This window comes from Wallemia ichthyophaga (genome assembly GCF_000400465.1).
Source record: "Wallemia ichthyophaga EXF-994 unplaced genomic scaffold scaffold15, whole genome shotgun sequence".
NCBI classification, from domain to species: domain Eukaryota; kingdom Fungi; phylum Basidiomycota; class Wallemiomycetes; order Wallemiales; family Wallemiaceae; genus Wallemia; species Wallemia ichthyophaga.
The window spans coordinates 19766-45991 of NW_008806288.1; the positions used below are offsets into that span (position 1 = coordinate 19766).

The 26226-nt window shown below is 45.4% G+C and overlaps 20 protein-coding genes across 20 annotated transcripts; 10 read left to right on the forward strand and 10 right to left on the reverse strand.

Annotated features, from left to right (window-relative positions):
- Positions 1-111: 111 nt before the first annotated feature.
- Positions 112-1464, reverse strand: J056_001337 (uncharacterized protein; the record flags this gene model as incomplete). Its single annotated transcript, XM_009270965.1, has 1 exon — positions 112-1464. The coding sequence occupies one exon, from the start codon at positions 1462-1464 to the stop codon at positions 112-114; it is 1353 nt and encodes a 450-aa protein (XP_009269240.1).
- Positions 1465-1558: 94 nt separating this feature from the next.
- On the reverse strand, positions 1559-1984 carry J056_001338 (uncharacterized protein; the record flags this gene model as incomplete). Its single annotated transcript, XM_009270966.1, has 1 exon — positions 1559-1984. One exon carries the CDS (start codon positions 1982-1984, stop codon positions 1559-1561), a length of 426 nt encoding a protein of 141 aa, XP_009269241.1.
- A 695-nt stretch (positions 1985-2679) lies between these two features.
- On the forward strand, positions 2680-3087 carry J056_001339 (uncharacterized protein; the record flags this gene model as incomplete). Its single annotated transcript, XM_009270967.1, has 2 exons — positions 2680-2867; positions 2919-3087. 2 exons carry the CDS (start codon positions 2680-2682, stop codon positions 3085-3087), a joined length of 357 nt encoding a protein of 118 aa, XP_009269242.1.
- Positions 3088-3180: 93 nt separating this feature from the next.
- On the reverse strand, positions 3181-4362 carry J056_001340 (uncharacterized protein; the record flags this gene model as incomplete). Its single annotated transcript, XM_009270968.1, has 2 exons — positions 3181-3327; positions 3379-4362. 2 exons carry the CDS (start codon positions 4360-4362, stop codon positions 3181-3183), a joined length of 1131 nt encoding a protein of 376 aa, XP_009269243.1.
- Positions 4363-4500: 138 nt separating this feature from the next.
- J056_001341 (Melanoma-associated antigen G1) lies at positions 4501-5247 on the forward strand (the record flags this gene model as incomplete). Its single annotated transcript, XM_009270969.1, has 1 exon — positions 4501-5247. One exon carries the CDS (start codon positions 4501-4503, stop codon positions 5245-5247), a length of 747 nt encoding a protein of 248 aa, XP_009269244.1.
- A 27-nt stretch (positions 5248-5274) lies between these two features.
- Positions 5275-7016, reverse strand: J056_001342 (uncharacterized protein; the record flags this gene model as incomplete). Its single annotated transcript, XM_009270970.1, has 2 exons — positions 5275-5286; positions 5364-7016. 2 exons carry the CDS (start codon positions 7014-7016, stop codon positions 5275-5277), a joined length of 1665 nt encoding a protein of 554 aa, XP_009269245.1.
- Positions 7017-8841: 1825 nt separating this feature from the next.
- J056_001343 (UPF0559 protein v1g) lies at positions 8842-9688 on the reverse strand (the record flags this gene model as incomplete). Its single annotated transcript, XM_009270971.1, has 2 exons — positions 8842-9535; positions 9585-9688. 2 exons carry the CDS (start codon positions 9686-9688, stop codon positions 8842-8844), a joined length of 798 nt encoding a protein of 265 aa, XP_009269246.1.
- A 114-nt stretch (positions 9689-9802) lies between these two features.
- Positions 9803-10347, forward strand: J056_001344 (Multiple myeloma tumor-associated protein 2-like protein; the record flags this gene model as incomplete). Its single annotated transcript, XM_009270972.1, has 3 exons — positions 9803-9826; positions 9876-9992; positions 10039-10347. 3 exons carry the CDS (start codon positions 9803-9805, stop codon positions 10345-10347), a joined length of 450 nt encoding a protein of 149 aa, XP_009269247.1.
- A 28-nt stretch (positions 10348-10375) lies between these two features.
- On the reverse strand, positions 10376-10945 carry J056_001345 (50S ribosomal protein L6; the record flags this gene model as incomplete). Its single annotated transcript, XM_009270973.1, has 1 exon — positions 10376-10945. One exon carries the CDS (start codon positions 10943-10945, stop codon positions 10376-10378), a length of 570 nt encoding a protein of 189 aa, XP_009269248.1.
- A 69-nt stretch (positions 10946-11014) lies between these two features.
- Positions 11015-11899, forward strand: J056_001346 (Ribosome production factor 2-like protein; the record flags this gene model as incomplete). The annotated part of the gene is made up of 1 exon (XM_009270974.1): positions 11015-11899. One exon carries the CDS (start codon positions 11015-11017, stop codon positions 11897-11899), a length of 885 nt encoding a protein of 294 aa, XP_009269249.1.
- Positions 11900-11942: 43 nt separating this feature from the next.
- On the reverse strand, positions 11943-12955 carry J056_001347 (Nucleoporin SEH1; the record flags this gene model as incomplete). Its single annotated transcript, XM_009270975.1, has 2 exons — positions 11943-12045; positions 12096-12955. The coding sequence occupies 2 exons, from the start codon at positions 12953-12955 to the stop codon at positions 11943-11945; spliced, it is 963 nt and encodes a 320-aa protein (XP_009269250.1).
- Positions 12956-14205: 1250 nt separating this feature from the next.
- On the forward strand, positions 14206-15872 carry J056_001348 (uncharacterized protein; the record flags this gene model as incomplete). The annotated part of the gene is made up of 5 exons (XM_009270976.1): positions 14206-14293; positions 14340-14534; positions 14583-14617; positions 15269-15403; positions 15453-15872. The coding sequence occupies 5 exons, from the start codon at positions 14206-14208 to the stop codon at positions 15870-15872; spliced, it is 873 nt and encodes a 290-aa protein (XP_009269251.1).
- A 67-nt stretch (positions 15873-15939) lies between these two features.
- J056_001349 (uncharacterized protein) lies at positions 15940-17571 on the forward strand (the record flags this gene model as incomplete). Its single annotated transcript, XM_009270977.1, has 2 exons — positions 15940-16309; positions 16355-17571. 2 exons carry the CDS (start codon positions 15940-15942, stop codon positions 17569-17571), a joined length of 1587 nt encoding a protein of 528 aa, XP_009269252.1.
- A 310-nt stretch (positions 17572-17881) lies between these two features.
- Positions 17882-18370, forward strand: J056_001350 (Sorting nexin-3; the record flags this gene model as incomplete). Its single annotated transcript, XM_009270978.1, has 1 exon — positions 17882-18370. The coding sequence occupies one exon, from the start codon at positions 17882-17884 to the stop codon at positions 18368-18370; it is 489 nt and encodes a 162-aa protein (XP_009269253.1).
- A 138-nt stretch (positions 18371-18508) lies between these two features.
- J056_001351 (uncharacterized protein) lies at positions 18509-20197 on the reverse strand (the record flags this gene model as incomplete). Its single annotated transcript, XM_009270979.1, has 2 exons — positions 18509-20083; positions 20132-20197. The coding sequence occupies 2 exons, from the start codon at positions 20195-20197 to the stop codon at positions 18509-18511; spliced, it is 1641 nt and encodes a 546-aa protein (XP_009269254.1).
- Positions 20198-20604: 407 nt separating this feature from the next.
- On the forward strand, positions 20605-21821 carry J056_001352 (Guanine nucleotide-binding protein alpha-1 subunit; the record flags this gene model as incomplete). The annotated part of the gene is made up of 4 exons (XM_009270980.1): positions 20605-20618; positions 20674-20699; positions 20750-21748; positions 21799-21821. 4 exons carry the CDS (start codon positions 20605-20607, stop codon positions 21819-21821), a joined length of 1062 nt encoding a protein of 353 aa, XP_009269255.1.
- A 225-nt stretch (positions 21822-22046) lies between these two features.
- On the forward strand, positions 22047-22620 carry J056_001353 (Thioredoxin-like protein 1; the record flags this gene model as incomplete). Its single annotated transcript, XM_009270981.1, has 2 exons — positions 22047-22481; positions 22540-22620. 2 exons carry the CDS (start codon positions 22047-22049, stop codon positions 22618-22620), a joined length of 516 nt encoding a protein of 171 aa, XP_009269256.1.
- An 89-nt stretch (positions 22621-22709) lies between these two features.
- Positions 22710-24064, forward strand: J056_001354 (Poly(rC)-binding protein 4; the record flags this gene model as incomplete). Its single annotated transcript, XM_009270982.1, has 4 exons — positions 22710-23320; positions 23370-23611; positions 23659-23837; positions 23966-24064. The coding sequence occupies 4 exons, from the start codon at positions 22710-22712 to the stop codon at positions 24062-24064; spliced, it is 1131 nt and encodes a 376-aa protein (XP_009269257.1).
- A 150-nt stretch (positions 24065-24214) lies between these two features.
- J056_001355 (uncharacterized protein) lies at positions 24215-25071 on the reverse strand (the record flags this gene model as incomplete). The annotated part of the gene is made up of 2 exons (XM_009270983.1): positions 24215-24940; positions 24991-25071. The coding sequence occupies 2 exons, from the start codon at positions 25069-25071 to the stop codon at positions 24215-24217; spliced, it is 807 nt and encodes a 268-aa protein (XP_009269258.1).
- Positions 25072-25116: 45 nt separating this feature from the next.
- On the reverse strand, positions 25117-26171 carry J056_001356 (uncharacterized protein; the record flags this gene model as incomplete). Its single annotated transcript, XM_009270984.1, has 2 exons — positions 25117-25342; positions 25399-26171. 2 exons carry the CDS (start codon positions 26169-26171, stop codon positions 25117-25119), a joined length of 999 nt encoding a protein of 332 aa, XP_009269259.1.
- Positions 26172-26226: the final 55 nt, after the last annotated feature.

The window sequence follows — 26226 nt, forward strand, 5'->3', positions numbered from 1 at the left end:
CTATATAGAGAATGATGATAGGAATGCATGCAGATGGTAAAATAGTAGATAGCCGATAACAAAAAGCCATTTCGGTGACCTACTGCCATCACCCAACACCCAATACCCATCTCAGATCTCCGTCCAGCCTTCACCCACATCGACACCGCCAAACATACCCAAGACGAACACCATGGAGCTAGCGCTCAATCCCAAGCCGAAGCCTCTAAAGAGACTCTTAAAGCCGCTCCATCTGCTGCCACTACTATCGCTGCACTCCTCAGTGACAATGCGATAAACGCACTCCACCATACCTGCAGCGGGGCTGGGACGGGTATCGATGCAAGGCGTGAGTTGCCCAGGCTGTTGTGCCCTAACGAGGCTCCTATCCTGCGTCTGCAGACGCCGCCTGACAGTCTCGAGGGGGAGGGTAAGCGTCATAGTAGCGACGCTCCACAGCAGCTCGCAGACGGCATACGTGGCGGGTCGACTATCCACACTCACGCCGAGCAGCCTCTCCACTACGAGCGGAGCGCACAGTTGGAGGAGTGACTTGAAGGACGACTCTACGATAGTGGGCAGGAGCAGGTTGGGGTGCGTCCACATTACCTGCCAGCCACCCTCGCGGTTTGCAATCTTGCGCAGTGCGTCGATGGGTCCGCTGTAAGCACGTCGGCATGTGCCGGCGGAGGTGGAGGACGTGGATTGGACAATCATCCTCGTTCGCACCAAATCGAGCGGAGAGAGGGTGACGGCAGTGAGAGTGTGGGCCAGGACATGCACTCCGAGTGGCTTGAGGGGGCTGGGTAGCTGGTGGATGGGGAGGAAGGAGAGTGTGTTTGAGGGAAGGAATATGGTGGAGAGGGCGGAGAGAAAGAGTGGCTGGAGGGTAGAGAAGGATATGTCGAATATGGATGACGTCAGAGTGCCCTTCCAAAGCCCAGAAAGACCTTCGTGAGATTTGGACACAGCGCGCATCATACGCCAGACGCCGCCATCTGCTTGTAGGGGGACAAGATAGGAGGGGCGCTGAGCAAGATAACCATCTTTGTCTTTTGGGATGTGTTTTTTAGGTTTCAAAGGAGCTTTTGGGGCGTCTTCTTCGAAACGGAAGTAGTTTGAGTGGGAGTTGAGGTCATCGGGGTCACTGGGGTCATCGAGGTCATCGAGGTCATCGTCGTCGTCGTTTTGATCGGCATTAAGATCGCTGCTATAATAAGGACCGATTTTGAGCCTTGGGTTGTACTGAACCTGCAAGAGGACCTTACCCACTTCAAAGGGCATACTAAGAGAAGTAGCACCGAATTGAAGGAGACTGGCAGCTATAAGCTGTTTTACAGTGGTGCTGGCTTCAGAAATGTGTGAAGATGAATTTGAGTGGACAACATTGGCAGATGAATTGGGGAAGCGTGTGGGGATATCAGAGAAGGTCCAGCCGTTGGGCTGATTGGAGATGTAAGTTGAGCGGAGAGATTCTTTGGGCATTTAGTGGGATTTAGGGGGTTTAGGGGGATTTAAAGTTGGTTGTTATAAAGGATAATACAATGTAGATAAATACAAAAGGAATATTAAAATTAAATTAAGTTGAGTGTGCGTGTGGGTGCTGCTGTGAGTGCTGTGGATGCTGTGGGTGTTGCTCGAATTTCTGTTTCAATGCGTTGATTATTTCTTGTCTATTTGAACTGGATGACTCTTCGTCGAGGCTGGCAGGTGGACTGGCTGGCGTGTATTTATGGGATGGTGAGATAGGCGGGGAGTGTGGGTGTTGCTGGGTTTGCTGTGGGTGTTGTGTGTTTTGGGCGTGTTGAGCATGTTGATGCGATGGATGATGCTGCTGCAACTCCCACTGCCATCTCATAGCTCTCGAATACTCCATTCTTGCATTCAAAACACCCAAATTATACTCATCCTCGGCTTTCTTTGCGTTGAGTATCGTGATCAGCAGCTGAGTATCCCCACACTGCTGTTGATTAAACGTCGAGAGCAATTCTGATACAGAAACCATGACAAGTGTGATGAACGTGATGACTGTAAGCATTCCACCATTCCATTACTACCTCAGATCCACTCCTTTTTTCTACTTGGAATTCTGTTCTTTATTTATATCTTGGCGAGATTGGCAGTGTTTTCTTTAAATTTGAGAGTGGTGCTAGTAAATTACTAGTGGTCTACAAGTAATTTACTAATACCATTCTTTGTCAGATCCTACTATCTCCACCTACTATCACTCTACCCACACACACTCACTCTCTATAAATATCCGCCAAGTCGATTCTAATTTTATATCATATTCCATGTTCGAAGGTGATTTGGTGCGTCTAGGCTAGTCATTACACCTTCAATCACTTCAATCAACCTTCCCACTCCCATTTCCTTCAATTCCTCACCCTCAAATTTTCATCTTTCTCGTCTACTAAGCTTTCTATACCTATCACTTGACTTACAAAGCCACATAATCCACCTATCACACACCAACACTTAAAAACACTCACATCTGTCCGACTGATGGGAATGTATTGAAATGAATGTGATCAAGTGATTGATACACTTGATATACTTGATACGCTTGAAATCCATGATATACTTGCAATAATTCAAGTACTTCTGTGCTACTCCCTCCCAACCCGCTTACCAGCGTTGCTTACCGAGATTGCTTACTCAACCACCTTCACTCGCCTACACACACAAACACACAACAAGATGCCGTCAATGGGAGAACTCGCAGCACCTGTCATGCCATCAGTGCAGGCAAAGTTGGCAGAAATTACCGGTCCATTCAATGTAGTAGCCAAGGTGACTTCTGAGCCAGAACATGCAGACGACGTAGCCAAATTAATCAAAGACGTCGCCGTACTCGCTAATAGCGATGAAGAAGAGGGTACTTTAACGTGAGTGAGGCGTTATATCGTTGCAATGCTCTCACACCACTCTATCCCCAGCTACCGCATCTCCCGCGGCGTCAAAGAATCGTCCAACACTTTCATCGTTTATGAGGAGTACAATGCTCCAGCTGCTCTCACTGCCCACCTCCACTCCACACCCTTCCAAGCACTGAGCAACTACCCACACTTGCTCCACGCTGAGATGGATATCTACAGCGAGTTCTAAAGGTATTTCTAGGGGTAATTCTAAAGGTATTTCTAGACATATTTCTAGAGGTATTTCTGTGTATAATACATTTATATTCTACACCATTTACACCTACCCAACCCACTCCACTGGCTCTCTAAGCACCTCCTCCATCTCCATTTCCTCTGTACCCTCCTGCGTCCCCATATCCGTCATATATTCCCATCTTGCCGTCGCCGGGAGACTCATCAGAATAGATTCGATACGCGCACCGCCGGCCTGTAATGAGTTGCGTTAGTATCAAATCAAATCTACCAACGACCCACCCACATTCAATCCAAACTTTGTCCCGCGATCGTGCACCAGATTAAACTCCACATAGCGCCCTCTGCGCAGATCCTGCCAGCGTTTATGGTGGTCGTTGTACTCCACCCCTTTTCTTTTGTCGAGAATAGGCAGGTACGAATCGAGGAAAGCATCTCCGCACTCTCGCACAAAGCCAAAGAGCTCCTCAGCGCTCTTCCCCCGCGCCAATTCCGACCCGGGTGTGAGGTCGTCGAAGAAAATGCCCCCTATTCCGCGGCATTGGTTGCGATGAGGTATGTAGAAGTAGTTATCTGCCCAGCGTTTGAATTGAGGGTAAAAGCCCGCATCGTGTTTGTCGCAAGCCTTTTTCACTGTCCCGTGGAAATGTCTGCAGTCTTCTTGATTGAGATAAGCCGGTGTGAGATCGGAGCCGCCTCCAAACCACGAGAAGATGGGTTTCGCGTTGACCAAATTTCCTGCATTGTCCACGCCACCCTCTTGCCCCCCCTCATACAGCTCGAAATAGCGGTAGTTGGCATGCACAGTGGGGCAAAACGGGTTGCGTGGATGAATGATAAGCGATAAGCCGACAGCGCTGAAAGGGAGGGGATGTGGATTTTGTGGGTCGTAAGGAATCCCTGCGTGGTTTGCTCGCATCTGCGCTACACCCGCCGGTGGCAGTTTGCCATGTACGATGGACACGCCGACACCTGCCTTCTCGACGTGTGTGCCGTTCTGCAGCACACAGCTTATACCCTCACCGCCCTCTTTGCGCTGCCATTTGTCAACGCGGAATTTGGCCCCGCCGTCGAAATCTGATATTGCTTCGACTATTGTACTCTGGAGCTGCTTCACGTAGCTCGACATCTGCTGGCGCATCGGCGGTGCGGTGTGGCTATCGCTTTGGTTGTATTCTTCGCAGCTTACGCGTGCATTGCTGAACACTCCGCCCGCTAGCACCGGCAGGGCTATCGAAGAGAGAAGACCAAGACGGCCGCGGAGACTCATGGTGGTTCAAGGAAGACGAAGTTGTTGCCAATGGTAAACAACGAAGCGGACAAATGGACAAAGAGATAAAGAATATTTTAGCTTAATTCTGTTTCTGTTGCTTACACCAACACCACCACACCACCACACCAACACTCCATGCCTGACGAAGCATTCGACGACTTGGATCGCCAGACACAACGCGCAGTTGCTGGTCTTATACGCCTCGCTCTCTCCGCAGAAACACGTCGTTCAAGTCTGAAGCGCGATGAGATTGCGAAGAAGTGCAGCAGGCCATCTGCGATGAGCATAGACAGTATGATAACCGCAGCCAACTTAAAATTAACCGAGGTGTTCGGCTACCAGATTGTAGAATTGCCCCCGAAAGAGAGCTACAAGTTGGACAGTCTCCCTGCCAAGAGAGGTACGCGGGCGTATGTGGTGGTGGATGTGCACGATAAGCCAGACAACACCAACCACCTCAAGGCGTACGAGCGTTTCGAAAACACCCACCTTATCGGCATCCTCCACACCATCCTCGCTGTCGTCTTGGCTAGCGGAGGCATCATTTCAGATACACACCTCTACTCCCATCTCAAGAAACTTGGCCTAAATCAATCACAGTGCCTCCCAAATGAAGATAAGCTTACGTTGGAATCCTTTATCAACTCCCTCTCAAGGCAGTCTTACCTGGAGAAAAAAAAATCATCCATTGGGAATCACGACATGGAATTTAGTTGGGGTGCACGAGCGCTTGTCGAAATTGGCGAGAATAATATTGCTCAGTTCATGATTCACATTATCAACATATCTAGGCGTGATAGCAGCAACGATGCAACACAAGAAATCAATGATAAGATGCTCGAAGATCTACAAAGAGGTATTGGACATAGCTGGAACAGCTAGTATTCACTCTAGTTACCCAGTCACCTATCATACATACCCCTGTTAAATGCATCATCTGAATAATACCGTGCTATTATCTGCGTTCCTCCAAAGTATCTTCCATTCAGTGCTCTCACGTTCTTATATGCACCAACTAATCCTGAAAACTTGACAAAGATCTTCACAGCATCGCTCTCCTCCATATACACTTGCGGTGTATGCACAACCACTCTTTCCACGATCCCATTCTTATTGCACTCCTCAGCAACTTCCTGTGACAGATCATCGTCGACTTCGTGTAACTTGACCATATTCCTCAGAAGGATGGTTTTGGATGGTTCCCCAAACATCTCTCTCGCCTGCTTATCCAGCCCACTCTCCTCTGTTGACTTGATCTCCCCACTGCCACTTTCACTTTTTTCCAACGACAAAGCTTCCTTGATTCCCGTCTTGTGCGCTCCAAGTCCCTCTCCCTCTTTCCAGCCCTGCTTTGCCATAAATCGCTGTGCAAAATTAGCCTTGTTCTCTCCTCTCTCCTGCTGCTCTTTCGACACTGTTGATTCTTCAATCGTGGAGAGAAAGTCGTCTACTTCTGACACTTCTGGTGCAACTTGTGTCGATTGCACTGGCAGTTGCGGCGTTTGCACCTCTGTGGACGCCTTCTGTGGCACCAGCTTGCTGAACTTGGCTGCAATACTTGCAGCTGCTGCCTGTGATGCTTTCAGTCTATCTTCGGGTGTTTGAGAGGGAGGGGGTGGTTGAGGTGGTTGAGGTGGTTGAGGTGGTTGTATCTGTGCTTTGTCGGGCTGTTCGTCTTGCTGCTTTGCTTGCTGCTGTACCTCCTGTTTCGATTCTACCTCAGATACACCCTCGACACCACCCACATTCTCACCCTGCATACGCGCTTGCTGAGCGTTAGCGCTCGACATAGCCAACCGTCTCTGAAACACCTCGTCGCCCGTTTCCTCCTTGTCGATAGCCGTTGGAGCGTGTGCATCACTGTCGTATACCTCTGGTGGTGCAAACATTTTGAATTTATCTTTATCACCACGTCCACCACGTTCTTCTCCTCCCTCCTCATCGTCGCTCTCCGAATACTCAGACGAACTGTAGTCGTTGTGCTGTCTAGACAACTCCTCAGCCCTTCTCGCCATCCTCTCCTCTTTCAAAAACTCAGCAAAACGCTTGTACTCCATATAGTCCGTCGGCTTGTACGGATCATACTCATCGTTCCAGTTGGGTCCTGCTACTGGTAGCTGGCCCTTTTTCTTCATTTTCTTCTCTTTTTTGGTGAGTACTCGGCGATAATTCCCGCTCATATGTGCTGCATCGTCTAGCTCTTCATCTGAGATTGTCATTGGGGGTGGTTTGAGTGAAGTGTTTTGTGTGATTTGTGCTGTGTCTGCTGATGTATCTGCTTCTGCTCGTGCTTGGAGTGTGCTCTCGTTTACATTGCCGGTAGTCTGCGTGTTGTGAGAATCTAGCCCGCCTCTTTCCACACCAGCACCCTCGTCACCCTTCTTGGGCGTGCTGCTCGATGAGGACGCCGCCGAGCTCGATGGAATCGCACTCGCACTGGCGAACGCTGAAGGCACCGGCGGCAACGATGGCTTTGTTGCTGCCTTACTCCTTCTCGCTACTGGCGCGAACTTGAGCGATGCCGTCCAGTTCTGTGGTTTGGGCGCTGGTTGAGGCGCTGCTGGTTCTTGTGGCTGAGGCTCTGGCGAAGGTTCCTTCTTTTCTTCCTTCTTCTCTTCCTCCTCGAAGAATATTCCGCCGTATAAACTCATAAGCCGTTGAGGTACTTGATCAAAGATACTGATAACACGATTTGATGTCAAGACGTGGAGATGATTAAATTATTGTGAAGTTTGGTGATTGATTATTAAAGCTATCGTACTTCTTAAGGGGGATCAAGTGTATTCTCAGACTCACTCCTCCGTCCGGAATCCATATAGGTTTCCGAAGAATGTATCCTTAGGTTATCGACTTAATGTGTTTGGTATAATTGGGTGCACCAGCTTTATTACCTCTAAATTGAATTTGCCTCACAAACAACAAAAGTACCCAAGTAGCCAACTTGTTTTAGAATCAGAAGGTGAAGAAAGGCTTGTATGTTTTACGATTTCATTATATCCAATTCACCTAATTTGTCGTGTGATAGAGAGGGGTGTTATTATATTATCAAGTAGTCATTCATGATAATATTTTTAGCAGCCTACATACGTCTTGCTATCTTCGTAGCCAATAATAAAATTCCATACCGCGAAGTCTGAAGTATGCCTAGTCTTGAACGAACAGAACTTAGCGTGTATGTTCACTCTGCACAGATTTTGACTTTGTTTGATGATTTGGAAGAGTAAAGCTGTTGTTGTTTTTTCGAATATTACATCAAAGACGGTCAGATGCGTGAGATTCGGGACATTTTGATCAATTTCAGAAATGAAGCAAAAAGTCTTCGGATTGAAACACAGCGTAGACTGGGCATCGATCAGTGAAAATCTTATGTCATTGACCTTCTGAGGTTTCTATAATCCCTGTAGCAATTGTCAAGAGCCAGATTCTTTATTTGCTCGTAATCTATCTAAATACCTTCAAAGGTTTCCATGTAATATTCAAAAAACACAATTGATCAACGTCAAGTATTTCAGAATTGGATTGACCTGTAAAAGAAGCCCAACGACAAGCCAATATACCTGGCGATCATAGTAATCAGCTGCTTCGTGCTAGCTGTACCACCTTTCTTTGATCTTCCACAATTCAAAACAAAAGACATAGCGGACTTTCAGCATTATTGTAACCTTAAGGACGATCCTCTTTAATAGTGCTTTAAGATATTAATCTGTCAAATTAACATATATCTTTACAATAATTTCGAATGAGTAATTTCTTTGTCATTTTGAAGTAAAAATGCTCATGATCCACCATGTTTTCACGTAATGCTTCATTAGTTTTCAGTCTTAATGTTAATTAGTTCAACAATGAATTAAAATATGCTGATAAACAACAAAAAAGTTATGAAAGTCATTGTCACGCATCAAATGGGGAAATTCCAATGAAATGTCAGTGAGTAAGTGTTGTACTTACAAGTATATAGATTCTATCGTCTGATTACTTCTGCTGAATTGTTTGATTTGATCTTGGGTTGTCTCCTGAATGGCTTATTACTTTCGTCACCTCCTACAAACGCAAACCAATATAACTAAATCGACGTGTCCAATGTTCTCAATAACCATAAAGTTTCCTGACGATCTTCTGAATAAGCTCTGCTGGGAGCTATTCCATGAAATCGCTGGTTTGTTTGTCTTTGCACATGATGGCAGAATTGAAGGGGTAAGCTGCGATAAGACACTAAACTCAAAAAGACATTATATCATATTCTAAGACAATAGCTCACCATAGCATGTAAGTATTACTCTCCTCCCCCTCATTTAAAATTTTCACAGTTGCAAAACAGATAGGACGACACCACCATGACATAAGCAGCTTAATCTCCATATTCATGACACTCTCTATTCCCACCTATTCAAACAAATCTCAATTGTGCATTGCTTGACGTGAATTTTCCACATCGATAAGGGATAAATTACAAAACATTACTATACAGAGAAACGTCTAAGTGAGCATTTGCTGATCAAATTGACCGAGTCTGTTGATATCCTCAGTGTTTAATTTCTCATTGTGATTCCTCCCGTGTTTATGCAGCGGAGGTTGATATCTAGGGAAATTGACACGAGACGCGAGGGCATTCTCGCCCCACGACAACAGCTTGATGACATTAGATAATTTGGGCTCACTTGAGTGAAATTCAGATTCAAGGACGTGCTTGTTGACCATGCTTGCAACTCTCTCCCTCTGTGACTGACTGAGGAGTTGGCGAATGTTGTTAGGGGCGTCTGTAGCCTGTGCGAGCTGTTCGGAGTCGGGGCTGTCGAAAGCAAGCAGAGTGAGCGTTGTCTCGAGCGATGGCAGTAGCGAGGGGATCGTTATAGCCAGGTGGGAGAGAACAGACTGAGCGAAGTGCAGCGCTACATCTACCTGCTTATGCCTGATAAGCTCTATGAGATGCTGGAGCTGTACGTTGAAGTAAAGCTCAGTATTCTGGTCGAGGATATCCGGATTTATTTCATTGATCAGGTCAATTGCAGGTGCAATGTGACCACATCTTATCAGATCCTTCACAGACTTTCTGTCTTTGATGATGTTGGTGGATTCGTCCATATCCAAGCCTGTATCCTTGGAGAAAGTAGTCGCTGCGTCTGTATAGCCTTCAATGATGAGGTAATCGAGGACGAGCTTGTTGAGCTGTCTGGGTGGGTTGTAAGTGGGTGGCTGATATGGCGAATAGAATCACTGACGCCTTGCTCAAACTAAGCTGGCCTAGCTTGCTGGCCCATGTGTCGCTGGATATAGCGTTTGTTTGCTGGTTGATTGGCTTGAAGAAGAAATTATAATTGAGCATTTCGGTTCTTATACACACACAAGAAACTCACCAGCATTTTTAATTTAATTTCTCTGTCTGTGTGAATGTTCAGTCGCAAGGCTTCATCGCCGACGACGATAAGCGTAAGACAATATGGAAGGCGAGCCAACGAGAGGCGTGAGTGGATTATATCGTAGATGCTGTACCCATCTCACGCGCTCAATAGGGCACGCGTGGCGGTGCTGGTGACTTTAGCTGGAATGCAGTCAAGGAGGATAAGCATCGCGAGTATTATTTGGGACACAGCGTCAAAGCTGCTGCTGGTAGATGGCAGAAGAACAAAGTGGGTCATTTCCATTCACAATAGCCTCTGTCTTATATGAGTCAAGGACATTCACTGGTATAATCGCGATGACGATAATGCCGATGAGGGAGAAATTCAGCGTAAGAAGAAAGAGGAAATCAAGAAGATCAAGGAAGCTGAAGAGGATGCTCTGAGCGTTGCACTAGGATACGCACCAAAACCACGACAATCCGAGGAGGAGAAGATTGCGGCAAAAGCACAGAAGAATGCCGAGAAGAGAATCAGGAAGGAGGAGAGAGATAAGGTGCGAGCTGAGCGAGAGCAGCGGCGGAAAGAGAGTGGCAGAGATAGCAGGTACACTCCGTACACCACCGACAATCAGAGACGTAAATAACGTGCAATAGTGTGTATAATAGAACAAATCACCTCTTGTCTTTCCTCTGGATGGTTTCGTCATTGATAAAGATACCTTTACCGTTGTATGGCTCTGGTTTCCTCCAATGCCTAATAGCAGCTGCAAATGCAGTCACTTGGTGCTTATTTGAGCCTGTGAGTATTACCTTGTTAGTAGCAGGCGTCTCTGCATTCACCCCGTCTGGGATCTGCATTATTACGGGATGGCTGAATCCCAATTTCAAGTGAATGTTCCTGCCCTCAATCGCAGCCCTATAACCAACACCGACAAGTCTAACATTTACTCTAAAGCCCTCAGTAACTCCAGTGATTGCGTTCTGGACAAGTGTACGAGTGAGTCCCCACATGGATCTCTGTAGCGGTATCTTCCTATCCTCAACGGTAATCTTGATATCGCCCGATGATTGCTTTAACTGTATGAATGGCTTTATATCCACGCTCTCCTCGCCTAAGGGTCCCTTAACGCTAAGTTTATCTAGACTGGAGGTAACCTGGGTGGATGAGGGAATAATTACTGGATTCTTGCCAACATGAGATAACTGCCTGCTGCTCGTCGACAGCGCTCTCCTGAATATCATTTTTGCGCCGTTTGTTGTACACTTGCAAGAGTCTTCTTGAACCACAACGGCGATAATCAAATTTATAAAATGTTGCGCACTGTAAAGCCAAAGAATGCAAGGGTTAAGAGAGCTATGAAAGAGCGGGAACCACACGCCCACGAGAATCCAAAGACGGCGCTCTTCATCAAAACACAGACAACGTCTGCTATACTCACTGAGGCGATGAGCGATCTTTACAGTCTCAAGAAACCACACGGCATTACTTTCAATAAGAAGAATCAGCTTCAGCCGTTTGAGGACAGCTCGAGCTTGGAGTTCTGGTCGAATAAGAACGACGCTTCTTTGCTTCTTGTTGGATCTCATCAGAAGAAGAGACCACATAATCTTATCTTTACGAGAACGTTTAACTATCAGTTGTTCGATATGTTGGAAATGGGTGTCGAGAATTTCAAATCGATGAAAAGTTTCAACATTAATAACCAAGTAAACGTTGGTATGAAACCGCTGTTCAACTTTACGGGTGAGTTGTTTGATACTCACCCAAAGTACCAGCAGTTCAAGAATGTCATGCTTGATTTCTTCAGAGGCGAGACAATTTCTTCCATCTCTCTCGCTGGTTTGTCGCATGTGATTAGCTGTACTGTCGGCGAGCAAGCCAATGAAGAGGATACACCGCCTGTGCAGTTCAGAGTATATTCGATTCAGTTATTGAAGAGCGGTACGCGGACACCGCGTGTAGAGTTAGTCGAGATGGGTCCATCGATGGATCTCACGCCTAGGAGAACCCAAGAACCAGATTCATCACTCGAGAAGGAGGCATACAGGAAACCTAAGCCGGTCAATGTTCCTAAGAAGAGGAAGAACGTTGAGGTGGACGAGATGGGTGACAAAGTTGGCAGAATACACATGGAGAAGCAAGACTTGTCTAAGCTACAGACTAGAAAGGTCAGAGCACTCAAGGCTGACGATTAGGATAGACGATAATTCATATTTTTTGCTACACTTTATAAATAACTTATTCTGATATGCTGTATGTGCTATGACACGACCACAACCCCGTGTAAGATGCTTTCCATACGCTAGCTTTAGCGTTATCGCCTGAGGAAGTGAGTACGGTACTTGGGTAAGGTTAGCCGTGTGTTCTAAGAGCAAGACAAGGTGCACGCACCCAAACAGGTTCCATGAGAGACTGGCTACAACGCCGCCGTGTTCCAACTCTGCGACGAGATGACTGGTGAAGACTGGTGCGCTGCCGTCGTCCGAGTGACTGAGAGAGAGTTTGAATATCCTCACCAATCCATCGCGCGCACCGGCAGCGACATTCCAATATCCGCGCTGGCAACCCGGTGACCAGGCGACGCTACACAGAGGCTGCTGCGTGAGACAATCCAACTGATGCGCAATACCTGGTCTGTTGGTGGTGGAGTAGGAGATGATATCGACTGCATTCGTACATCCAGCCACTACGCCCACCAAGCCACTGTACTCTTTATCGGGACACACGCTAATAGTGTGGGTGGGTGTGCTCGGGGTGCTTGAGTTGAGTGTGGAATGCATTTGCGCTGAAGTGACATGAATGGTATGCAAACACGACCAAGTCGTCGGATCAGCAGGGATTGTTGCTTGGTATATCCGCATGAAGCCGTCAGTAGAAATACACAGCAATTGCAAAGCGCTAGGGCTACAGAACGACAGTGCGCTGATGGGGGTTTTACTCTCGGTGAATTTGGCAATCATGCGCTGATTCCTAGGTACATTCTGACGCATTTCCCATACTTTCACCGTACGGTCTGTTGAACTACTCGCGAGGAGTGTGCCGTAGGAAGGGTGGGAGTAGGAGAGAGAGGTGATGCGACCATCATGCGCTTGCTCGAGACGCTGCTCCGTATCTTCAATCCATCCGTTGTCAGCGTTGCGACGGTGCGTCGAAATGCGTCCGTCGTTCGATCCCGTAGACATGCACTCGGAATAGTAGTCGTAGCTCTGCGCTGTCACGCTCGTTTCTGCGGCGTATATCGAGCTTTGCATTCTGCGTCGTCTGTAGACCGCCTCGTCTTGGTGGTTGAGGTTAGAGAGACCAAGTGATGATAGCAAACCTACTATGAGTGACGCCAAAGCGGACTTAGAACGGACTGCCAGGTCTTATTGAAGGTTAGAGAGAGTCGAACGAGTGAGATAAAGGCTACTGGGAGTAGCGCAGACTATTAACAGGGAGAGGGTTTTACCCGCCTTGCTATGTCCCCCAAGACGCCGAAACGCTAGGAGAAGAGGAAAGGATTGTGGACCGCTTAAATACCGCGGCGGCGGCGGAGAATCACGTGACTCGCGCCTTGTGTTTGTTATGTTTCACGAACCCGGCTACCATCGTTCCTAGTCACGCGGCTATCGGCGTACAAACATTTGCTTCGCTGCTTAACCTCAAAGCTTTCGGCGCATTCAGTACTACGTCTTCTCTCCTCCGCCTTGGATGCATTTATTGATCATTTTTATTTTATTTTTCACCTCCCCTTGCTAGGGTTATCGTGTACAAAAAGCTGAACAGCGCCATTCCTTTCTTCTTGTGCGGCGCTTCTCTAATTTTCCCCGAGTCATTGCTTTCTGGCACTACGGTACCCAGTACTATGCCATGAAAGTGTCGCAGAGGAGCCAGAACAACGGAAGGCTATCTTAGCGCACAGTCGCCCAGGTGCTTGCTACACCAGTCGACGTGCCGGAAAGCCCAACATATCTTGTATAGAATGTCTATGGATTTTATTGGCGTGGAGAAGGTATTAGTGTGTTTGGCTTGCGTGTTGTCGGGAAGTATGCTGTAATTTTGAGGACAGGGAAATTATTGAGCATTGAAGCAAATGGCAAAGTGTGAATTGAAATATAATCGATATGAAAGTTCATTTTGTTTATGTTGTTCTTTGCCTTTGCTGTATGCGACTGGAGTACTTCACATTATAGACCAGTTTTATGGGATATTCAACATGTTAGCTGTCTCACGTCCACATTAGCCGTCCTCCATGAGGCTGCTCTTGAAATGCTCAGCATCCCAAAGGCGAAAATATTCATCATATTCAGTGGGGAGAACCTTAGGCAATTAAACTTAAGGCTTAATATTTCACGATTTCGGGCCTCTTTGAAGAATTTCATCCATTTCAAGCCTGTCAATCCTTCCATACTAAATGCGAGACAAACACTAAAATTCCAAACTAAACAGACGCGGGAATACGTATAAATAGCAGACTTGATGTCCTTCAAACCGTATACACAACTGTATCAGCTAAATTAAAATGGTCAACTCATTCCAAATCGCCTCTATCGCTGCCGTCGCCGCCACCGCATTCGCTTACAAGTCTGAAAAGTACAACGTTGGGAGCTGTGAGTCGAAGTTGTTAGAGATTACATTTCATCTAACAAGAGATAGGTAACACCGGCAAGATTCACTGCTGTAGTACTGACAAGGATGCACAAGAATCAACCGGCAAAAACGACGCCTTGATCTCGACTGGCGACATAATCTCACAACTCTCACTTAATTGCGATCAGATCCCACTTCTCATCGGGATAGCTATCGAGGATGAATGCAAGTCGACTCCATCATGCTGTGAAGATGCCAAAAGTGACTCACCAATTTCACTTACATGTAACCCACTCCCACTCATCTAAGCGGATTATATTGGCTATTGGCTATACCATTCAACTGTAGATTTATATGTTATATTACACCATGCACAGTGTTTTAGATTGACTCAGATCGTAAGCTGTGTTGATAGCTGAGACATTCAACGATTAAAATGTAACTGGCACAGCTGAGACAGAATAATTTGTCGTTCATCAATCAATATTCATCGTTCATTTCAAGTTTTCAACGTAATTCAAATTCACTTCTCCGCGTGGAGCGTACAGAAGCAATGAAATAATATTCTCAGCTGCAAATAATCTCAAAAGACCATCGACAGCTGTCAAAGTTGTACACAACCACAGTCATCTCATTTCCAAAGTTTCTGAGAGTAGCAATGGACATCAAACGCGTAGATAGTTGATGGTAGATATACATATTATTATATTACAGCAGCATTTTCGAGATAAAGTTGCTCGTTTACTACGTCCATCATGGCTGATTACTGGTAAGGATGTGTGCTGAGGAGTTTAGAAGTCAGAAGCTAAGAAGGTATCAGGAAGTCAACACCCAAATACCACTGCAAGTACTGCGATATCACTATAAACGATGACGCGTGAGTGTATTTTTGCTGTTTTGGCAATGACAACGAGAAGGTATCTAATTATTACCGACGCAGACCGGTACGCTAGTAAACAACACAAAGAAGCACAATAACACTAACAAACCAAAAGTCACGCTCACAACACGAGAATGGACTGAAGCACAAGGGTAACAAGGACAGGTTTATTAGAAGTATTTACAAGCGCTCAGAGCAGAATGAGCGAGACAGGGCATTTGAGGAACGTGAGTTACGTAGATTGGAGGGTGTAAGTGGAGGTCGCTGCGTGGTGTGATATGATGACTGATATAATCCAGATTGGCGGTGCAGCCAGCACGAAAGAGACTGCAACAGGTTTGAAAACACCAGGGAATAAAACAACAAGCAGTCGAAAGGCTCAAGCGAGTAGAGACCCATATGCGAATTACACAACGGCGAAATCGCTGGGATATGAGGAGGCCGGGATGACGCAGGAACCGAGAGGAGTCCAAATTGGATTAGAAGGGAGCGTAGGTGGTTGGGAGGAAGTACCAAGTATTCCAAACGCGGCCGCAAATGAAAAGAATAAAAGGGGTAATTCATCACCTCCACCTCCGCCACACGAGAAATCGGATCAGGGGGAAATGGATTTGAATGCAACAAAGACGGCAAGCAGTGGAGAAATATACATACCAGGTAAAACTAACACGCAGAATACAACAGAAGTGAAATTCAAGAAGAGAAAGACTAAAAAATAAAATTACTTAATCCGTTACCCTTTGGTTGATTTACTCACCACAGGTCTCTCTTCTAATGACGACCAAAATGGAAGAGGGGAACGATATAAATTATATCAATGTACCGTTCTACCAGCCCAATAAAGGAACATTGAATACCTCATTGACAATCTTGGTTGAGATTTTGTTCAACAGCCAAAGCCAGCCATCCACCAAGCAACTTCGAGTCGTTTTCGGAAATGTCGCAGTCGCTACAAAGGTTAAGCAATTGGATTATAAGGATTTATACGATTTGGGCTTGAATCCTGCCAATGTCAATGGAAACTTATGCGTCATTGCACAAGCCCCGCCTTTGGAACACACACAGTGGCTATCACATAGGGTACCTTTGATTCTACAGGCTTTGGATAACTCAACTATTACCGACTCGATCGAATTCGGCTACTTTGATTACCTCTGTGAGTTATTCACACAGCATTAATTACACCGCTTACCCGTTCCAGCTAACCCTTCAAATTCGAATTACAACTCTTTTATCTCCCCTCCTCAGTTTCACGACGACAATCCTCAGTCTTCTACCTCATATCAACCTTTCTCTCTCCCACAATCACCTTACCAGCCTTCACCTCAACATCCTGTTAAGATCGAGCAGCCACTTAGCCCCACCCTTGCACAAACGAAAAGCCCTGCTCTCGCTCAGCCTACTCAGCCTATTCCTCAATCTATTCAACAATCTCAGTCAATCCAACAGATACGACAACCACCTCCACCAACAACTGCTCCCATGCCTCCACCTGTAGCTCCTCCAATACCTACGGGTGCAATGCAAGAACCTCCATTAGTTAGAACTTCCCAACTCCCTACTGGTCCCTCTGGTGAGAGTCTCAGCCCTGAAGCCAACAGAGCTACTCTGGTCTTTCACGGCAACTTGTTGGATATGGCTTCTTCGTGGACTCAAGAGGAATGGGAGAATAGACGTAGACTCGTTCAATTCTGGAGGAGGCAGGAAGGTCCCGTTGTTCATGCCACCTTCAGACCTATCACACAGGCTGAGTATAATCAAGATTCTGTTGTTATCAGTTGCATTTTTAGAGAAGACAAAAATGAGTGCTTCGTCACTTCAGTTGATGCTATTTATTTATTAGAAGCGTTGGTCGGTATAAGATTTACTGTTGAAGAGAAAAACAGAATCAGAAGGAATCTTGAGGGATTCAAACCAATTACTGTATCAAAGACCAAGGCTGAATCTGAAGCTTTCTTCAAACTTATCATGAGCTTCCCTAATCCGAAGCCAAGGAATATTGAAAAAGACGTCAAGGTATTCCCATGGTCCATCTTATCGGAGGCATTGAAGAAGATAATCAGCAAATATTCAGCTGATTATAATAACGAGCTTGGTGCTATACAACATCAACAATTAGAATCTCCAGCGTCACAGCATTCACACAATCAATCATTTGATCAGATGTCTCCATCAAGTGCCAGACAATTTGACTTTTCACAGTTTGTCAAGCCAGAAGAAGAGGATGATGAGAATAGCTACAGTCAGCCACCTCACGCTGCGTATCTCAACAGCTTAAGAGAGGAGCCAACGACGAGTCCCCCAAGCGTTCCAAACATTCCACAGGGTGGTGTTGGAGGGAGCGTAGGCGATCTAGGAGGCATAGTAGGAAACAGTGGAGGCGTTGGTGCTGGACCGTCGTCTTGGGTGTACAAATGAGCAAGACAGTAAGCTGGCCTTTATATGTCTTGGAGACTGTCGCTCTAGATTAAGCTATAGCTATAGCTTAACTTTTTCTCGCCTACTCGTCTTAACTTATTATTTAATCGACTTATAAAACAAATGTAAAATTACTGGAATGTTGCTTTGTTATTTATTTCTATGTTATTATTATTATCTTTTAATTCATATTTTGTTTTCTTTGTTGGTTTTTAAACGTTTTTGTGTTAAACTTGGATTGTGTACATTGAGCCACAGTGACAGTCACAGCCATAGCAGAGAAATCAAACTACTACACACACAAACACACATGTCCATATCAAATCCATTTATCAGGGCCCCGTCTAGTGACTTGAACCCATCTGCTCTCCTATCCAACACAGCTGTACGCCCTCAGACAGCAGAGGAGATGTACGGTGCACCTGAGAATTTCCTCGAGATTGAAGTGTGTAATCCAATAACGCATAGCTCCGGCAGATCCAAGTACACAACGTATGATATACACCTAGCCACCAATATACCTGCATTCAAACTCAAGAACTCTGTTGTTAGGCGTCGTTATTCAGATTTTGAGGTTTTCAGGGATATCCTCGAAAGAGAGAGCTCGAGGGTGAATGTACCTGCTTTGCCAGGTAAGGTGTTCACTAACAGGTTCACTGATGAAGTTATACAAACACGCAGAGAGGGTCTCGAGAGGTTTGTACAGATCGTTGCAGGCCACCCTCTTCTTCAGACAGGCTCTAAAGTGCTCTGCGCCTTCTTACAGGATCCTAGTTGGGACCGTACTCAGTGGATCTGATCTTGTCCTATCTCACGCTCTGCCAATACCCTCCAAATCAAACGTTCACGTTTTACTCTTGATAGTATGATAGTTTTCTAGTATTCTATATATTAAATGCATCTCGAAAATATCCTTTTATGTCTTTTATCTCATGTCTCATGTCACGGGCGCTGATGCGCCTACAAAGTAGTCTTGTTCCATTTTATTTCTCAGCTGCGCGTCTCTCTCTTCTTTAGCAGCAATCATGCGCACATTAGCGCGGCTCTGTCGCCTTCTCGCCGCTACCTGCGCCCACACCTGCGGCATCCACGTGTTACCTGCGACGTTCAACAGTCTGTTGTGAAGTTTAAGTGTAGAGGTACGATCGTTGATTATCCGCAAATCTGTATCTAGTTTGGTTGTGAGATTGTTGAATGTACTGTCGTCTAATGCTCTGCCTTGGTCACTATTTAGCAAATGCACTATCTTCTCCTCATAAGCTTTCATCCATTCACGTAACTCGTCATGCTCCTTTGCCTGCTCTTTCATGATAAACGGCAGCTGCTCGAGCATATACTTGATCACTCCCATTTTCTGGTAGTGATGGTCGAGCAATCCAAGTCTTATCGACGTGAGGAGCTGGGCAGAGAAGAAAATACGCGGAATTTTTATATGTTTATATTTCAGCGTGTCTATAGTTGCAGTTTCGAGGAGATTTTTTCTGAATGCTGCATTTGCTACTCGTTCTTCTTTGCATGCTGATATAATGTAGCGAATGTAGTGCTTCGCGAGGAATGACGGTCCTTGTCGCGTGACATGGTAAAGCAATCTGTCGAATACAGTTACTGAAAGATTTTTTCCATTCACTGCAACAGTCTCTGATGATTCTTCCTCTGGTGTTGTCTTCCATACGTATGTCTGTACACCATCCGTCTTGATTGGGTTGACTAGCGCTTCGAATACACTGATCAGCGTACTCAGATTGCTGTGGTTGCCGACGGCATCTACTATACTCCTCAGCACCGATGGAGATACTTTGGGTGGAGAGATATGAGGATTCTGAGATAAAAAGTCGAGAAATTGAATAGGTTGATGATCTGGATTATATATGTCAATACCATAGGTAGATTGAAGGAGTTGATTCAGTCCATCAAAGTCATGGATATCTTTCAATATAGACAAGACATAATTGTAAGTATCTTGATTGGGCTGAATTGATTTGTTGGCCATCTCTTCTAATAAGCCTGATATCTCAGCACTGATAATCCTCTGTGGGCGTGGATCTTTGTGGTTGTTTCTGTTCTGACGGTGTATCCACCTCACGTATCCCATCAAGGTAGAATTGTAACACGCAGCATCGATTGGGAGACCGCTGTCCAAGATTTCTCTCATAATTCTCCTGCAACCACTCCTCGAACCCATAAGGGAGAATCTATTGAGGATGAATTTGTAGTCTTCTAAGCTTGGGGAGTGGTTGTGTATGCGCATTTGATCAATTATAAAGCGCAGTCTATCCTGGTTGTGCAGATAACGCTCAATAACGTTGCGATCGAATTTCTTTGGAGGGCTGTTGGTGCATCTTTGGAGAACGAATTGGTGGATCGAGAGGGGAAGGAAACCAGCCTGATTTGAGTCAATACACTGACGATACTTTTGCCAGATTTTGTTATTCTTGTTAAGCTCTTCTGACTCCAATTCGAGCTCATCGTAAAGCCAACGTACTGATCTCGGCAGATTCTTTGCTCTCCGCAGCTGTGAGTGAATGAGAATGAGAATTCAAATGTAGACAAAACAACGCACATTCACACCTGTGAACTTCTCGAACAGGCTGGCTGTGTTCGCGCCCCGACGAAATCTCGAGATCATCAACGTAAGTGATGAAGAGAGAAATAGCTATGCATAACTGCCGATAGCGTATAGTGTGATATTTTAGAAGTATTTTATAACTCTCCGCGCTGTCAAACTCTATTTGCCCAGGCAGCGTTGAGATGTGTTAAAACGTCGTATGGGAGATAGATCGAGTAATAATTACAAAATGAATGCTTATAAATATCAAGTATCTTCAATTAACGCAGCTGAGTAGCTGTCAAATCACAAAATTTAGACAAGTATTTAAATGTAGCTGAGACTATTAAAATATACTTGAACTGATTTACAAATGAATTTATTAAATTTACTTGAATCTAAATTTTATTCAAGTTTACAAGAAGACTACGACGCTTGAACCTCGACTGCTTCCACTTGAACAACTAAAATACTAAAATCAAGTCAAAATGGGCTGTCTCCAGTGGGTGCTATTGATTCTTTAGTTTTACTTGAATTTTACTAACCCAGCCTTTTAGATCCACGGAAGATGCGGGTAAAGCCAGTGTGTACTTGATTCAATCTCTTTCTATCACAGCTCACACCTTATCAAAGGAAACGATAGCATTGATCAGCAACTCAAGAAAGACCGGGCTAACCTTAGGAATGAAGTCAAGATGCTTCTCCTCGGTGCTGGTGAATCTGGAAAATCAACCATTCTTAAGCAAATGAAGCTGATCCACCAAGGCTCTTATAGCCCGGAAGAGCGTGACGCTTATAAAGAAATTATCTTCTCAAACACAGTTCAATCTATGAGGGTTATCATCGAGGCGATGGATATGATGGGTATCGAATTAAGAAATCCTTCAATGAACAACCAATCTGCTCAAGTCATACTCAGCTTACCTGCTCAAATTGATATCGAAATGATGACTCCTCAAGTTTTCGAAGCTATCGGCTCTCTTTGGTCTGATCCCGGTGTTCAACATACTTTTACAAAGTCTAGAGAATATCAGCTCAACGACAGTGCTCAATACTACTTCGATAGTATCGATAGAATGGCTAGCGGTGATTACCTTCCAACTGACCAGGATGTTTTACGTTCGAGAGTTAAGACAACGGGTATAACTGAGACAACGTTTAAAATTGGTGAACTCACTTACAAGCTCTTTGATGTCGGTGGTCAACGCTCTGAGCGTAAAAAGTGGATTCATTGTTTTGAGAATGTCACTGCTATAGTTTTCTTAGTCGCAATAAGTGAATACGATCAAAAGCTTTACGAGGATGAATCAGTTAATAGAATGCAAGAAGCTTTAACGTTATTTGATTCAATTTGCAATTCTAGGTGGTTTGTTAGAACTTCGATTATTCTCTTCTTAAACAAGATCGACATCTTCAAAGAAAAGCTAGAAGTGTCTCCAGTAAAGGATTACTTTAGTGATTACAAGGGTCAAAATGACTATGATAGTGCTTGCGAATACATATTAAATAGATTCGTCGAGCTAAACCAATCAGAAGTCAAACAAATCTATGCTCACTTTACATGCGCTACAGACACCAATCAAATCAAATTCGTCTTGTCAGCCATCAATGATATCGTTATACAGACTAATCGTGAGTAATGAAATGAGAATATACTTTAAGTAACTCACAGACAAATACAGTCCGTGATTGCGGTCTCCTCTAATCAACTTGAAAGTAGAAGTAGTCAAATTCAAATACCCAGTTTCTACGTCATGCTTTTAATCGCGTTTGCTTCTTCTTTAAACCAAGTTTATGTCTACACTACAAAGAAAAGAAGAATATTGACAAGTTCTTTTATGCATTTCATTTACATTTCCTGTTTAATAAACAAAATAAAGTTGATTTCAATTGATAAAGAGGAGTTCATAACCCATTTCAACCAACTTCGATGAGTTTAACCAATTTGAAGCAATATGTCGACCCAGCAGGTGTATTCTGCTTGAACGTGGAAGATGAGAATGCTGTGAAGCAGCTCCTAGGAAGAACTGGATCTGGTATTGGATTGATTACTTCAGATGCAGACGAGAACCTGCTGTGTAGCATTGCGTTTGATCAGACAGTAAAAGTGAGCTCCTTCAAGCTCGGACACACGGATTTAGAATATGCACCTAAAGATATCAAGGTGTTCATCAACTTACCAGAACTTGATTTCGATAAGGCAGAAGATGATCTAGAGACGCCTAAGGGTGATGCCATGGCTATTTTGACATTAAATGAGAAGCAAGCTGTTGGTGAGGAGAGTGTTCAGCTTCGTTTCGTCAGATTCCAAGCTGTGAATTCGATACAAGTCTATGTGAAATCTAATTATGGTGGTGGGGATGTTGTGAGTGTGGTTGTGTATTCCGTATTGACTCCGCTAACTCTCCTCGCTCCCATCACAGACCAAGATCAGTCAAGTAGACTTCTACGGACAGAGCGTTCACACGACAAAGATGAGCAACTTCGGTAAAGACGATGAATAAGCCAATTTATATAATTGTACAATAATTCCATTAATTCATCCCTCTATCCTACAAGATTGGTTGAACTTCGACCATCATCTACAAATCTAATGTCTGCTGAGTACGATAGGCACGATCACTACGATTCGTACGACTCAAGAAAGAGATCCCGCTCGCGCTCCATCTCCCCCGACAGATTCGCCCACAAGAGGCCTCACCTCGCTCGCGAAGAAAGGGAGAAGGAGGATAAAGATGAGATGCCTTATTTAGTGCTACGCTGTCTGGTTGATACACGCGACGCTGCCGTCCTTATAGGCAGACAGGGTCTAAACATTGCACGAATCCGCCAAACCGCAGGCACAAAGCTCAATATCTCAAACTCACTTCCTTCGAATCCAGAGCGTGTAGTCACAGTTTCTGGAAAGCTGGACGCCGTGTCCAAAGCATTTGGTCTTGTAGTGCGTACACTCAACGACGAGGATTTCGACGAACCTTCTCTTCCTGGGAGCAAAGCAGTAACGCTGCGATTCACTATCCCCAATATGAAGATGGGTTTTATTATCGGTCGCTCCGGTGCTCGTATCAAGGAAATCCAAGAAGCTTCCGGTGCCAAGTTGAGCACGTCTGACTATCTGCTACCTAATTCAACAGAACGGTTGTTGTCAATTGATGGCGTGGCTGATGCTATCCACATTGCTGTTTACCACGTCGGTGGTATTTTGTGGGTATTGCGTGTTAGATGCGCGTTTCGACTAACAGTCACCATGCAGGGCTGACAATACAGCTGTGCCCTCTAGAGAAAGGAGTCGCAGGAGACCTTCGACTGGCAGCCCGTATGGCGGTCCATCGACTTCAACTTCTTATTCAAACTACCCTGGCTACCCAGCAAGCTACGGTGCGTCGCCGTACGCTAACCCTGTGCCACCAGTCGGCGGAGGTGGCTATCCAGCTCCCCCACCAGCTGTAGATACAACGTCGCAGAGAATATACGTGCCCAACAATCTAGTAGGAGGTGAGTGGAATGAGTGACAAAATGGTGCACCTCTAACCCATACAAAGGACTAATTGGCAGAGGAGGATCCAAGATCAATGAGATTAGATACATATCTCAATGTTCGGTCAAGATTCTCGAACCAGGTGAAGGAGGCGAGCAGGCGAATGGACCAACGGTTGAACGACTGGTGGTTATAACAGGCGCGCCTAACGGTATACAGACAGCTATCCATCTGCTATCAGAGGTGAGTAGATTATTTGAGAAAGCGATTAAGAGCGTATTTGTGCTTTGTGTCTAGTGTTCTAGTGTTCAGCCATCACCTCTGTTCCTCCCTCCCACACCACAGAACTTTACCTAAACCTCACTTTGCAGCGCATCGAGAAGGAGAAGGAGAAAGATATCTCCTATCGACCACGCCCACGCAGTCCAGTCGGTGACAGGTATAGTAGAGGACCTAGTCCACCGATCTGAGATCTGAGACTAAGGTAATGTACACACACACACAAACACATAACGTCATACTTGTTATCTCTATCCGACCAACCTACACAATCTAATCTAATCTCCAATTCATCCCTTCTGATTGTAACCCTCGAGTCGCCCTACCTCCAACTGGTCCACTCACTCACCTACACCTGCCTTTTGCACGAGGATTAGATGTGCACAGTCGAGACCAGGTATGTCGCCCGCCGCTGCGGATAGGTTGAGATTGAGATTGAGTTTTGTATTGCTTTGCTGCTGGTGGTGGTATAGATAGTACTCAGAGGAGTCGACAGAGAGCTTGTCTGCAAGCAGATCGAGCACTCTACCCATACTGAGTGACTTGTTCAAGTAGAAGAAACTACACGAATCGAGATTAATATCGACATGAGAAATGGACTGGGATAGAGATACGGAAATATGCACCCGGTGGTTACTATCGAGGTGTTCGCGCAGGGGTTTAGCATTCATGCGCGTCTTCATCATCCATACGCGTCTATCAATTGGTTTGTGTTGCATGGTTTTAGTAGCCGTGCCACCCGTACTCGGCGTCATGGGCGTAGTCTTACCAAATTTAGCCCTAATAGCATCAAGTTTAGACGCTTGCTGCTTGCTCACAGAGCCTTTCTGGGCCGTTTGGATGGGTGCAGCGTGGTGGCGGTGTGCTAGACAGTACTCGCTCCCGCTGAAAGCCTCACTGGAGCAGCGAGGGAGTGTGCAAGCAACGAACACTTTGTGTGTTTTGTCGCGCTTCTGCGTGCTCTGCCGCTGGCAGCAGTCAAATACAGCCGATCTGTGCTCTGAACAGTACCTTCTGTGGCATTTCGTGCATTCGTGAATGAGGTAGTCGATATTAGGGCAATTGAGCTACAGGTGAGTTAGAGAGTGTATACAGCCCCCCTGTAAATCACACTCACTGTACTGCATTTGCTGCCTATATCTAATAATCCTTCCTCTCGCTCTGCTTCTGGCTTCTGCTCTGATGGGGAAAATGACATGGGTATCGTTAATTAACAAGAATATGAATAAATAATTAAAGTCGTCTACTCCGCTTTGTTTTTCAACTTGTCTGCTTTGTTGCTGCTCTTCACATCAGATCTGTTCAGACGCGTTCCGAACACATCGTCCCAGTGGACGAAGAAGGGCTGCGAGAAGTTGTACTTGAGGCCAAAATGCTGGTGATGGATGTCATGGTAGTCAGAGGTATTGGCGAAGATGTATCTGAAAGGATCGAAGGGATACTGCGCGCCAGCGTGATCGGAGCAAGTTCTGTGCAGTGTCAGTGTCAGTGTGTGATGGGTGTTTAGAGGTTTTGATAAACCCACTTGTATGTCGAGAACACAAACATTACTATACTCTGTCTAGTCGACATGAAACTTGCAGCATGTGCAAGGAGCGCGCCGCACGTATCTAGTAAGAAACCTTCGATTGGGTGATTGTACAATGCTCCGAACGCATATGGAACATATAGCCTGTGATGCACCGAGTGAATATGCCTGTATAAGAATTTGTTCATGTGGAAGAGACGGTGAAGGAAATATTGGTGTGTGTCCATGATGAAACAAGCCCATGCGAACTGAATGGCAGGTACAAACCACCAGTAAGTGAACGACGTTATACTCGCGCCGAAATGTGCAAAAACAGAAGACGTTAAGGAAGGACCCAAAGCGAGATTCAAGAAAAAGGTGATATATCCACTGTAAGTAGCCATAGCGTGCAAGTGTTGGTTATCTGACATAAATTCATCCACGTTATCCAAAACTAAGACGCCCAAAGCTGTTTGTACGACTTGTTGGATGATCACAGCTTTTATAACCTGGCTGACGGATACCTTGTTCTTGGATACGAGCTCGGAAGGCGGATGTATCCTGTACTTGTCGAGTGAAGGGAGCTGATCAAGGAAATGGAAGAATAGAGAGAAAACCCAATAGCCGATAACAGGTGCAATAATTGAAGTATACTTATCAGATAAAGCTGTAAATATCTGATCCGAATTGGTGTAGTAGAACGGATAGCACGGTGTATTTGGAATAATGCTGTAATTGGGCGTGATATCCGCGATGCCCGTACTCATATAGCTTATCGAGTTGTTGCTCATCGCCGGGCCTGTTCAAAGAGGAGTATTGCCACACTCAACTCACCTCCCAACGGCC